Genomic DNA, 13,114 nt, shown 5'->3' with positions numbered 1-13,114 from the left:
GCAATCACCCTAAGCATAACTGAATTCAACTAAGATCACTGGGTCTATAATCTTCATCCAATGTCAGGGTGGTTCATACTTCTGAGGATTGGCACAAAATTTCTGGAGGATTGGCAGTAAAAAACACCGTTTTATAAAACTGAGACCCACAGACATAGATAAAAGTAAAGTGGTTCCCAGGGGGAAGAGGATGTGGTGGAGGGGGTGGGGAGAAGGGGAAGGGTGTAAGCAGGGACAAATATAAGATGATGGAAAATAATTTGACTTTGGGTGATGGGTATACAACATAATCAACAGTTCAAATGTTATCGAAATGTATACCTGAAACCTATGTGCTCTTTTTTTTTTTTTTTTTTGACAGAGACAGAGAGAGGAACAGGTAGGGGCAAAGAGACAGAAAGGGAGAAAGATGAGAAGCATCAATTCTTCATTGTGGCACCTTAGTTGTTCATTGACTGTTTTCTCATATGTGCCTTCACCGGGGAGCTATAGCAGACCAAGTGACGCATTGCTCAAGCCAGCGACCTTTGGGCTCAGGCCAGCAACCATGGAGTCATGTCTATGATCTCACACTCAAGCCAGTGACCCTGTGCTCAAGCTAGTGAGCCCCTGCTCAAGCTGGATGATCCTGTGCTCAAGCCGGTGACCTCAGGGTTTCGAACCTGGGTCCTCCGTGTCCCAGTCCTATACTCTATCCACTGTGCCACCACCTGGTCAGGCTTTACTCTTATTGAACAATGTTACCCTGTTAAAGTTAACTTTCTAAATAAAATTTAAAATTTAAAAAACAAAAGATCGTTTTAGAGAATAACTCAAATCCATTAGAAGAAATAAAGAACACTGATAAAAGGCCTGACCTGTGGTGGTGCAGTGGATAAAGCGTCAACTTGGAAGGCTGAAGTCACCAGTTCAAAACCCTGGGCTTGCCCAGTCAAAGCACATATGGGAGATGAGGCTTCCTGCTCATATCCCTTTCTCTCTCTCCCCCTTCTAAAACGAATAAATAAAACTAAAAAAAAACAAAACAAAACAAAATAAAACACTGAGAAAGGTAACCACAAAGGTAAATAGGAAAGCCAGTATTGCTGTATTTTTGGTTTATAACTTTTTTTCCAAAAACAAAACAATAATCAGTAATTACTGTAAATGTAAATGGCTTAAACCAGGGGTAGTCAACCTTTTTACACCTACCGCCCACTTTTGTATCTCTGTTAGTAGTAAATTTTCTAACCGCCCACCGGTACCACAGTAATGGTGATTTATAAAGTAGGGAAGTAACTTTACTTTATAAAATTTATACAGCAGAGTTACAGCAAGTTAAAGCATATAATAATAATAACTTACCAAGTACTTTATGTCGGATTTTCGCTAAGTTTGGCAGAACAAATCTTTATAAAACAACTTACTATAGTTAAATCTATCTTTTTATTTATACTTTGGTTGCTCCACTACCACCCACCATGAAAGCTGGAATTCCCACTAGTGGGCGGTAGGGACCAGGTTGACTACCACTGGCTTAAACTTTCCTATTCAAAAAGCAAAAAGACTCAGAGATTGCATAAAACACTTGATCAATTATACATAGATTTACTCTCTAGGAGAGACTCATTTTAGATATGAAGACACAAAGAAGTTGAAAGTAAAAGAACAGACTAAGAGTAACAGAATAAATAGTAACCAAAAGAAAGCTGGGGTGGCTATGTTATTTAAGTTAAAAGACATTATATAAGAGACAAAGAAGGACATTATGTATTCATAAAACCCAGCAAGAAGATACAGTAATTATAAACATATAAGCTAAGAACAGAACCCCAAAATACATGAAGCAGAAATTGACAGAATTGAAGGGAGAAATAGACTATTCTACAGTAAGAGTTAGAAACTTCAATACCCCAATTTCCATGAGCAGAGAAACCAGACAGAAAATTAACAAGGTAAGAGAAGACTGGAACAACACTAAACCAATGAGACCTAACAGATATACAGAACACTCCATTCAACAACAGAACAGTCTTCTCAAGTGCACTTCTCAAGTGTGCGTCCAGACAGACCACCAAGTCTTCATAAATTTATAGACTAAAATCATAACAAATATTTTTTTCTGATCACAATTTATGAGACTAGAAATCAGTAACAGGAGGAAAAATTTTAAAATTCAGACATGTGAAAATTAAACAACACAAATAACCAATGGGTCAAAAACTAATCACAAGGGAAATTAGAAAATACCTTGATACAAATGAAAATGAAAACATAAGAAAAAGAAACAGATAAAATGCAGCAAAAGCAGTACAAAAAGAATATGTAGAGCTGTAAACACCTACCTTAAAAAGAACAATCTCTGGCACATATACACTATGGAATACTACTCAGCCATAAGAAATGATGACATCGGAACATTTACAGCAAAATGGTGGGATCTTGATAACATGATACGAAGCGAAATAAGTAAATCAGAAAGAAACAGGAACTGTATTATTCCATACGTAGGTGGGACATAATAGTGAAACTAAGAGACATTTATAAGAGTGTGGTGGTTACGAGGGGGGGAGGGGGGAATGGGAGAGGGATAGGGGGTGGGGAGGGGCACAAAGAAAACAAGATAGAAGGTGACAGAGGACACTCTGACTTTGGGTGGTGGGTATGCAACATAATTGAACAAGATAACCTGGACTTGTTATCTTTGAATATATGTATCCTGATTTATTGATGTCACCCCATTAAAAAAATAAAATTATATAAAAAAAAAAAAAAAAAAAAAAAGAACAATCTCAAATCAATAACCTAACTATATACAATTAGAAACTAGAAAAAGAACTAAGCCCAAAGCTAGCAAAAGAAAAGAATCCAAACTGACTCAAAAAGAAATAGAAAAATCTAAATAGATTTATATGAGTAAGGAGAGTGACTTAGTAATTAAAATCTTCCTAACAAAGTGAAGCCCAAGACTCGATTATTTCACTGGTCAATTCTACCAAATCATGTCAACTGATGCAGAAAAAGCATCTGACAAAATCCAATTTCTTTTTTCATGCTAACACAATAAACTAGGAAGAGAAGGAAACTTAACATGATAAAGGTCATATTTGAGAAACTCACAGCCAAAATCATACTCAATGGTGAATGAATGATAAGGATGTGACTTTTGCCACCTCTTTAAACAAAGTACAAGGAATTCTAACCAGAGCAATTAGGCAAGGAGCAAAAAAGGAAAGAAGTAAGAAAGACAGGAAGTGAACCACAATATAAAGAGATAAAATTATCTGTTTGTGGGGACATGACATACATAATCTTCTATGTACAAAATCCTAAAGAATTCACACAAAAGAAACCCTGTTAGAGCTAATAAACAAATTAAGCAAAGTTGCAGGATATAAAACCAACACATAAAAATCAAGTGTATTTCTATACAGTAGCAATGAACAATCTTTGAAACAGATATTAAGAAAACAATTCCATTTAAAATGCACCAAAAGGAATAAAATACTTAGTAATAAATTTAACAAAGGAGATGAAAGACTTCTATAGAAAAAAACTATACCACATTGTTAAGGTGATAATAACACCCAAATGATATTCAGATTCAATGAAACCCCTATCAAAATCTCAAATTGGGGGGGGGGGGCAGAAATAGAAAATCCTATGCTAAAAACAATTTTTAAAAAATGGAAAGATTAACATTTCCAAATTTCAAAAATGATCACAAAGGTACAGTAATGAAAACAATGTGGAATCAGGATAGAGACAGACATAGAGACCAATGGAATGGAGAACTCAGAAATAAACCTAGTAATACAATTGACTTTCAACAAAGGTCCCGAGACTATTCAGTAAGAAAAAGACACTCTTCAACTTATGCTAGGGAAAGTAGATATCTACATGGAAAAGAATGAAGTTGAACCTTTACTTCATACCATATATACTGCTCACAAAAATTAGGGGATATTTCAAAATGAATATGAAGTGATTAAATAAAAGAAGTATTTGACTTTTTTTTATTACACAAGAACATCAGAAAAGCAAATGACAAGTCAAAGAAAGTTGTTTGATTATGCAAATGAGATGCAAAACCAACCTTTATTTCACTGATGAAAATGCACTATACAAAAGGCTGAAAGTACTGGAGTATCTGCACATTTTCTAATCCCCTAAAATTTTTGTGAGCAGTGTATAAAAATAACTCAATATGGACCAAAGGCTTAACTAATACCTACAACCACAAAACTCTTAAAAGGAAACATGAGGGAAAATATCCAAGCATTGAATATGGTGATGTTTTCTTAAATATGACCCCAATTCACAGATAATAAAAGAACAAATAAAGTGACTTTCATCAAATTTTAAAATGTTTGTATATCAAAGGACACTATCAAGAGAGTAATAGAAAATATTTTAAAATTATATATAATATATGGCAAGGGTCCAATATCCAGAATATATGAAGAACTCTTATAATTCAACAACAAAGACAAAACTCAATTAAAAAATTAAGAAAGGCCTGACCACGCGGTGGTGCAGTGGATAGAGTGTTGGACTGGGATGCAGAAGACCCAGGTTCAAGACCCCGAGGTTGCCAGCTTGAGTGCAGGCTCAGCTGGCTTGAGCAAAAAAACAAAAGCTCTCCAGCTTGGACCCAAGGTCGCTGGTTCAAGCAAGGGGTTACTCAGTCTGCTGAAGGCCCACGGTCAAGGCACATATGAGAAAGCAATCAATGAACAACTAAGGTGTCACAATGAAAAACTGATGACTGATGCTTCTCATCTCTCTCTGTTCCTGTCTGTCTGTCCCTATCTATCCCTCTCTCTGACTCTCTCTCTGTCCCCGTTAAAAAAAAAAATTAAGAATTTTAATAGACATTTCTCCAAAGAAGATATACAAATAATCAATAAATACATGAAAAGATGCCCAACATCACTAATCATTAAGGAAAAGCAAGTCAAAACCATAACAAGATACCACTTCACACCCAATAGGATGGCTTATTATCAATAACTAGAAAATAACAAGTGTTGACAAGAATGTGGAGAAATTACAACCTCCCTTCATTGCTGGTGGGAAGGTAATATGATGGAGCCATGGTGGGAAACAGTTTGGTGGTTCCTCAAAATGTTAAAACAGAATTACCACATGACCAAACAATCCCACTCCTAGGTATATACTGAAAAGAACTGAAAACAGACTCAGATACTTGTACACTAATGTTCACAAAAGCATTATTTAGAATAGCCAAAAGGGCCCTGGCCGGTTGGCTCAGCGGTAGAGTGTCGGCCTAGCGTGCGGAGGACCCGGGTTCGATTCCCGGCCAGGGCACATAGGAGAAGCGCCCATTTGCTTCTCCACCCCTCCGCCGCGCCTTCCTCTCTGTCTCTCTCTTCCCCTCCCGCAGCCAAGGCTCCATTGGAGCAAAGATGGCCCGGGCGCTGGGGATGGCTCTGTGGCCTCTGCCCCAGGCGCTAGAGTGGCTCTGGTCGCAACATGGCGACGCCCAGGATGGGCAGAGCATCGCCCCCTGGTGGGCAGAGCGTCGCCCCATGGTGGGCGTGCCGGGTGGATCCCGGTCGGGCGCATGCGGGAGTCTGTCTGACTGTCTCTCCCTGTTTCCAGCTTCAGAAAAAAAAAAAAAAAAAAAAAAAAAAAAGAATAGCCAAAAGGTGGGAAAAAACCAAATGTCCATCAAAGATGGATGAACATACAATCGAATATTAGTCAGGTACCAAAAGGAATGAAGTTCTGATACAAACTACAGCATAGATGAGCCTTCAAAATATAATGCTAAGTAAAATAAGCCAAACACAGAACAAATATAGCATGATTCCACTTACTGCATTTCCCCATGTATAAGATGCACTTTCCCCTGAAAAATTTGGGGTCTAAAAACTGAGTGCATCTTTTTTTTTTTTTTTTTTTGTATTTTTCTGAAGCTGGAAACGGGGAGACAGTCAGACAGACTCCCGCATGCGCCCGACCAGGATCCACCCAGCACGCCCACCAGGGGGCGACGCTCTGCCCACTAGGGGGCGATGCTCTGCCCATTCGGGGCGTCGCTCTGTTGCGACCAGAGCCACTCTAGCACCTGAGGCAGAGGCCATAGAGCCATCCCCAGCGCCCGGGCCATCTTTGCTCCAATGGAGCCTTGGCTGCAGGAGGGGAAGAGAGAGACAGAGAGGAAGCAGAGGGGGAGGGGTGGAGAAGCAGATGGGTGCTTCTCCTGTGTGCCCTGGCCAGGAATCGAACCCGGGACTTCTGTACGCCAGGCCGACGGCTCTACCACTGAGCCAACCGGCCAGGGCCTCATTTTATACAGTGGTTGTAGGTTTTCTTACTTGCATTTCTCACTTTTTCACGCTTGCTTTTGTGCTCATTGTTGAAGACAGTAATTCATCATAAAACATAGATGAGAACAAGCTAATGGATGGGAGTTTTGACGATGAGTTGTATGAATTTTATGATGAAGAAAACCTGAGTTCAATAACTTCATGTAATACATTTTTTTCAAATTTTAGGCCCCAAAATTAAGCTGCGTCTTATACATGGGATTGTCTTATACATGTGGAAATACGGTATATGAAGTATTTATTATAAGCAAATTCATATAGAGAGAATGTAGAACATAGGTTATTGGGGGTAGAGGATAAGAAAATGGGGAGTTATTTAATGGGTATAAAATTTCTGTTTGGGATGATGGAAGATTCTGGTGATGATTACAAAGCACTGTGAATACACATGACACTTAAATGAAAATTTAAAAGTAGTTAAAACAGGCCCTAGCTGGCTGGCTCAGTGGATGGAGCATTGGCCTGGCATATGGACATCCTGGGTTTGATTCCCGGTCAGGGCACACAAGAGAAGTGACCATCTGCTTATCTTATCCTCCCTCTTACCCTCCAAGAGCTAATGGCTCCACTGGTTCAAGCATTCAGCCCCAGGCGCTGAGGATAGCTTGGTTGGTCTGAGGGCATCAGCCTCAGGTGCTAAAAATAGCTCGACTGCTTACAGCATCAGTTCCAGATGTGGGTTGCTTGGTGGATCCCAGTTGGAGTGCATGCAGAAGTCTGTCTTACTATCTCCCCTTCTATCACTTAAAAAGAAAAAAAAATTGGTTAAAAACTGTAAATTTGCCCTGGCCGGTTGGCTCAGCGGTAGAGCGTCGGCCTAGCGTGCGGAGGACCCGGGTTCGATTCCCGGCCAGGGCACATAGGAGAAGCGCCCATTTGCTTCTCCACCCCTCCGCCGCGCCTTCCTCTCTGTCTCTCTCTTCCCCTCCCGCAGCCGAGGCTCCATTGGAGCAAAGATGGCCCGGGCGCTGGGGATGGCTCTGTGGCCTCTGCCTCAGGCGCTAGAGTGGCTCTGGTCGCAATATGGCGACGCCCAGGATGGGCAGAGCATCGCCCCCTGGTGGGCAGAGCATCGCCCCATGGTGGGCGTGCCGGGTGGATCCCGGTCGGGCGCATGCGGGAGTCTGTCTGACTGTCTCTCCCTGTTTCCAGCTTCAGAAAAATGAAAAAAAAACAAAAAAAAAACCAAAAAAAACAAAAAAAAACCTGTAAATTTTGTTACATATATATTTTAAAAATATGTTATATAAATTTTAACACACAAAAAAAACATGTAGGAGAGACAATAAATGCCTCTATACACTATTAAGTGCCCAATACCATGTCTGGTACATAGTAGGTTTTCAAGAATATGTACTGAGTAAACTCATTGTATCTACTAACACTTAATTCCTCATTACTCATCTTCCTAAATTTTTCTAAGGATTTTACATAAGAGATGATGTATTAGGAAAAAAAGTGGTTAAACCAAGATCAGGAGCAGAATAAAAATACCAGGAATAGGGAGGTGATAAGGCATGAATTTAGCCGAACACAGAGACCAAGACCAAATTAAATGCTAACATAAAGACCAAGATTTGAGAGTAAACTATTTCATCATTTGAATTGTAAGGGCCTTTTTTCTCCTGCTATTTCCCAGTCCCAATCAAGCTTCTCTAGTTTGCTTTCAACTAAGCATATCCAATATAAAGCCACCATCCAACCATCACACACACTCACCCAATGACAGAGGATACTGTTTCATGGGAAAAGGTGGAAAAGGTGAAAAAGGTGAGACTTACCATTTCGTAATCAAATGTTTCTTGTCTGGAGACCCGGTCTATTGTTATTGTTTCTTCCCGATGTTCCAAAACCCTCTTTCTAACCCTGTTATAGATACAAGAAAAATCAAACCTCAACATTCTTTACTGGGGCTTCAAACACATCTTTAATATTTAATTTTTTTATTTTGAACTAATTTTAGATTTAAAGAAAAGCTGCAAAAATAGTACAGAGCTGCCTGACCAGGCGGTGGCGCAGTGGATAGAGTGTAGATTGGGTTGTGGAAAACCCAGGTTCAAGACCCCAAGGTCGCCAGCTTGAGCGCAGGCTCATCTGATTTGAGCAAAGCTCACCAGCTTGGACCCTAGGTCACTGGGTTGAGCGAGGGGTTACTCGGTCTGCTGAAGATCCACGGTCAAGGCACATATGAGAAAGCAACCAATAAACAACTAAGGTGTCACAATGAAAAACTGATGATTGATGCTTCTCATCTCTCTCTGTTCCTGCCTGACTCTCCCTATCTGTCTCTCTCTGATTCTGTCTCTGTAAAAAAAAAAAAAAAAAGTACAGAGCTCCCCTGTATCACTCAATTGGCTTCCCATATGTTAACATCTTACATGATCATAGAATAATTATCAAGACCAGGTAGTTAATGTTAATACAGTGTTAACTATATACCTTTTTGGAACTTCACAAATACTTAAATTTAATGCATTTTTTTTCTGTCCCAGTGTGCAAGGACACCACACTGCATTTCTTCCTTCTCCCCTTTCCTCCAGTCTTTCACAGTTCTGCAGTTTCTCCTTGTCTTGTAATCTTGATACTTCTGAAGAGCTCTAATCTATTTTGTGGAGTGTCCTTCAATTTGGGTTTGACTGCTGTTCCCTCATGATTGAAGGAAGCCTATATATTTTGGCAAGAATACCACAAGAATGATGTCCTTCAATGTATCATCATGAGGTTCATAATGTTAACAGTCTTATTACTGACAATGTTTACCTTGTCTGCCAGGTTCCTACACTTGAAAGATACTTTCCCTTTGTATTTGATAAGTATTTGGGGGAGACACTTTAAAACTATGCAAATCGCCTGACCTGTGGTGGCACAGTGAATAGAGCCTTGACCTGGTGGGGCAAGGTCGCTGGTTCAAGACCCCAGGTTTGCTTGGTCAAGGCACACGCAAGAAGCCATAGGATCAGGGGTCCCCAAACTTTTTACACAGGGGGCCAGTACACTGTTCCTCACCGTTGGAGGGCCGGACTATAAAAAAAACTATGAACAAATCCCTATGCACACTGCACATATCTTACTTAAAAAACAAAACAGAAACAAATACAACATTTAAAATAAAGAACAAGTAAATTTAAATCAACAAACTGACCAGTATTTCAATGGGAACTATGGGCCTGCTTTTGGCTAATGAGATGGTCAATGTCTGGTTCCATATTTGTCACTGCTAGCTGTAACAAGTCCCACGTCACCAGAAGTAGTACTGTACGTGAGCGCCGCCGCCACATACAGTACTCCACTGACCACCAATGAAAGAGGTGCCCCTCCCAGAAGTGCGGCAGGGCCAGATAAATGGCTTCAGGGGGGCGCATGCGGCCCGCGGACCCGTAGTTTGGGGACCCCTGCCATAGATGAATAACTAAAGTGAAACAACTATGATTTTGCTCCCTCCACCTCTCTCCCTCCCTTTCTAAAAATCAATGAATAAAATCTTAAAAAAAAAACAAAAAAACAAAACACGCAAATCTTGTTTCTTCCCAAACTTTCTTTTTTTTTTTTTTTTTTTTTTTTTAATTTTTCTGAAGCTGGAAACAGGGAGAGACAGTCAGACAGACTCCCACATGCGCCCGACCGGGATCCACCCGGCACGCCCACCATGGGGCGACGCTCTGCCCACCAGGGGGCGATGCTCTGCCCATCCTGGGCGTCGCCATATTGCGACCAGAGCCACTCTAGCGCCTGAGGCAGAGGCCACAGAGCCATCCCCAGCGCCCGGGCCATCTTTGCTCCAATGGAGCCTTGGCTGCGGGAGGGGAAGAGAGAGACAGAGAGGAAAGCGCGGCGGAGGGGTGGAGAAGCAAATGGGCGCTTCTCCTATGTGCCCTGGCCGGGAATCGAACCCGGGTCCTCCGCACGCTAGGCCGACGCTCTACCGCTGAGCCAACCGGCCAGGGCCTCTTCCCAAACTTTCATCCAGAAATTTTAGCATTCACAGTATATTTTGTCTGCAACATTTATTACTATAGTTTATGCCTACTGGTTCTTCTCTATTTCTCTCATTCTACATTCATTGATATTATGAGAAAGATCTGTCTCTTTCCTCCCATTTATTTATCCAATCATTTATATTAGTATAAGCTCACAGATATTTATTTTATTATATAGGTTACAATCCAATACTATCATTTTGTTGCATAACCCTTTGAGCAGTACGAACGTTCATGTATGTTCTTGTGCCTAATGACCATCCAGAGTATGATCGTACAAAAATTTTTATTTTAAAAATGTGTAAGGCAACTGTGGCCCTGGCCGGTTTGCTCAGTGGTAGAGCATCGGCCTGGCATGCAGGAGTTCCGGGTTCGATTCCCGGCCAGGGCACACAGGAGAAGCACCCATCTGCTTCTCCACCCCTCCCCCTCTCCTTCCTCTCTGTCTCTCTCTTCCCCTCCCGCAGCCAAGGCTTCACTGGAGCAAAGTTGGCCCGGGCGCTGAGGATGGCTCTGTGGCCTCTGCCTCAGGCGCTAGAATGGCTCTGGTTGCAGCAGAGCGATGCCCCAAGATGGGCAGAGCATCGCCCCCTGGTGGGCATGCTGGGTGGATCCTGGTCGGGCGCATGTGGAAGTCTGTCTGACTGCCTCCCCATTTCCAGCTTCGGCAAAATACAAAAAAAAAAAAAAAAAAAAAGGAGGCAAATGTATGTTCTTCTTGTTCCCATAAATTGGTTATCAAACAAACATGATTTTAAGTTAATAAACTGGAAATGGAACTAATTTCATTTTTGAAAAACAAAAACAAAAAAAACTCACTCCCAGGGGTCAGCAAGCATGAAAAAAACTCACTACTCAAAGGGTTAAAGCGTTCTAGCTTTGGCCATTAGAAGCTTCAAGTTGGCACCTGTTTTTTTCAACAAGCCATCATCATTTTTTTTTTTTTATAATATGTCCTTACTCTTGGCACCATAAGAGGCTCAAGGACTAAGGCTCATCATCTTCCTCCATTTTTCTGTCTCAGTCCTGGAATCAAACACTTCTACTGGGAGCCCTAATCCCTTAATCGGAGAAAGGTGCTTAGAGAGCAGCGTCTGAGCGGTAGGCATCCTCATTGTTACTGCAGTCACTGCTTCTGGGTTTCTCAGCAGAGAGGCAGGAAGCACATATGTATATACATGTACAAATATCTGCATTTCTGTGTTTTCCTATCTGTTATGTATTTTAAACCATGAATTAATGATACTTTCAATCCCAAACTAAAATCACAGGATTTGTTTTAGTCTTCGATCTTTCTTTGTTTATAATTTCTTTCTCCACAAATGAGAAACCCAACTCCTATTATTTAAAATCCATTATTTTCAGAATTGCTAACTCACACCCGTGGAAGAAATACTGACTCATGAAGAGTTCTTTTTGTTTTCAGCCTTACAAAACTGAATCAATATATGCTTTTGCACAGCGCTCAGATTAGTTCTTTCTTCCCCTTTCTCTTCAATGTAATTACGTTATTCATTTGTAACACAGGCTCACTTGCTGGTTTTGTATTCTATTTTGGGTTGCCCAACCCACATCCTGACTGGTTTCAATTGTCTGATTACTTCTGGAGCATGTGCAAGTGTGAAACATTACTATGGTTCTAAGAGTCAAAATTATAAAAAATATACTGTGTCATTTCCTCTGTCCCTACTAACCCTTCCCCATTCCCTCTTTACTTTCTACCCCCAGAGGCAACTAGTCTCTATAGTTCTGGTTTATCCTTACCATTTCTTTTGTTCAAATAAGCAGGTATCTATGTATTTTCTTATATTCCTTTCTGTATCTGTCTGAGTTCAGTTAGGAGGAAAAAAAGTAAACAGTAATTTGAACAGAGAAAACAACCTAAGAATTATTAACTTTAGCTTGACCTTTGGTGGCACAGTGGATAAAGTGTGGACCTGGAATGCTGAGGTCACTGGTTCAAAACCCTGGTCTCACCAGGTCAAGGCACATCAGACGCAACCACTATGAACTGATGCTTCCTGTTCCTCCCCACCTTCTCCCTCTCTCTCTCTCTCCTCTCTCTAAAATCAATAAAATCTTTTAAAAAAAGAAGTATTAACTTTAACAGAGGACTGGAGTAATGAGGGATTAGCAAGTAAGAAGTACAGAACTCTACAGAAAACAGAAATAGTCAGACATAAGAGTACCCTATCCCTTAGTCTGAGAAAAGTGCCCAAGAAGTCTCCCTTTCCTATCCCCGGGACTGAGATCCAGACCTGTTGGAAAGGGCATGGCTGTACTCACTGAATGGCAGAAAAGCCACTACGGTGCACCATCAGTGAGTCCTGCTGGAAAACCAGCCTCAAGAGTGCCAGAAAAAGCTCGTTAGGGGAAGTGTCCACGGGAGTGGGGTGGCAGGGAAAGCTGCTGGGGGATGGGTGCTAATGTCTGGTGGGCACTCCAGGAACTGAGTACTGGGGAAGCTGTATGCACTGCAGAATCCAGCACAATGAATTAGGAAGCAAAACTTCCTGCAAAGTCTCTCCTGTGCCCTTTATTGACAAAACTTATACTGTCACAACTATTTTGCAATTATAAATAATGTTGTAATTAATACAACATATATAATGTATTTTCATAATGTTCAAGATATATCTTCAGTATAGATTGCTAGAATTGGGGCTACTAGGTCAAGAGATATATATTTATGTAATTCTGTTTGGCACTACCAAATTTCTCTAAAGAAGGGTTGCAACAATTTGTATTTCCATCAGCAATGTATAAAAAAAATATTTGCCTGTTTCCCCACAGCCTCATCAA

General features: G+C 40.9%; 1 protein-coding gene across 1 annotated transcript in view; it reads right to left on the bottom strand.

The window, feature by feature from the left end:
• Positions 1 to 13,114, bottom strand: part of SNAPC3 (small nuclear RNA activating complex polypeptide 3) — a 54,580-nt gene that overhangs the window by 24,757 nt on the left and 16,709 nt on the right. Inside the window, exon 3 of the mRNA XM_066368207.1 lies at positions 8,117 to 8,201. Coding sequence (XP_066224304.1) covers positions 8,117 to 8,201 — 85 coding nt within the window. The remainder of the gene's footprint in view (positions 1 to 8,116; positions 8,202 to 13,114) is intronic.

Source organism: Saccopteryx leptura, chromosome 2, assembly GCF_036850995.1.
Source record: "Saccopteryx leptura isolate mSacLep1 chromosome 2, mSacLep1_pri_phased_curated, whole genome shotgun sequence".
In the NCBI taxonomy this organism is placed as follows: Eukaryota; Metazoa; Chordata; class Mammalia; order Chiroptera; family Emballonuridae; genus Saccopteryx; species Saccopteryx leptura.
This window is presented reverse-complemented; position numbering and strand designations above follow the sequence as displayed.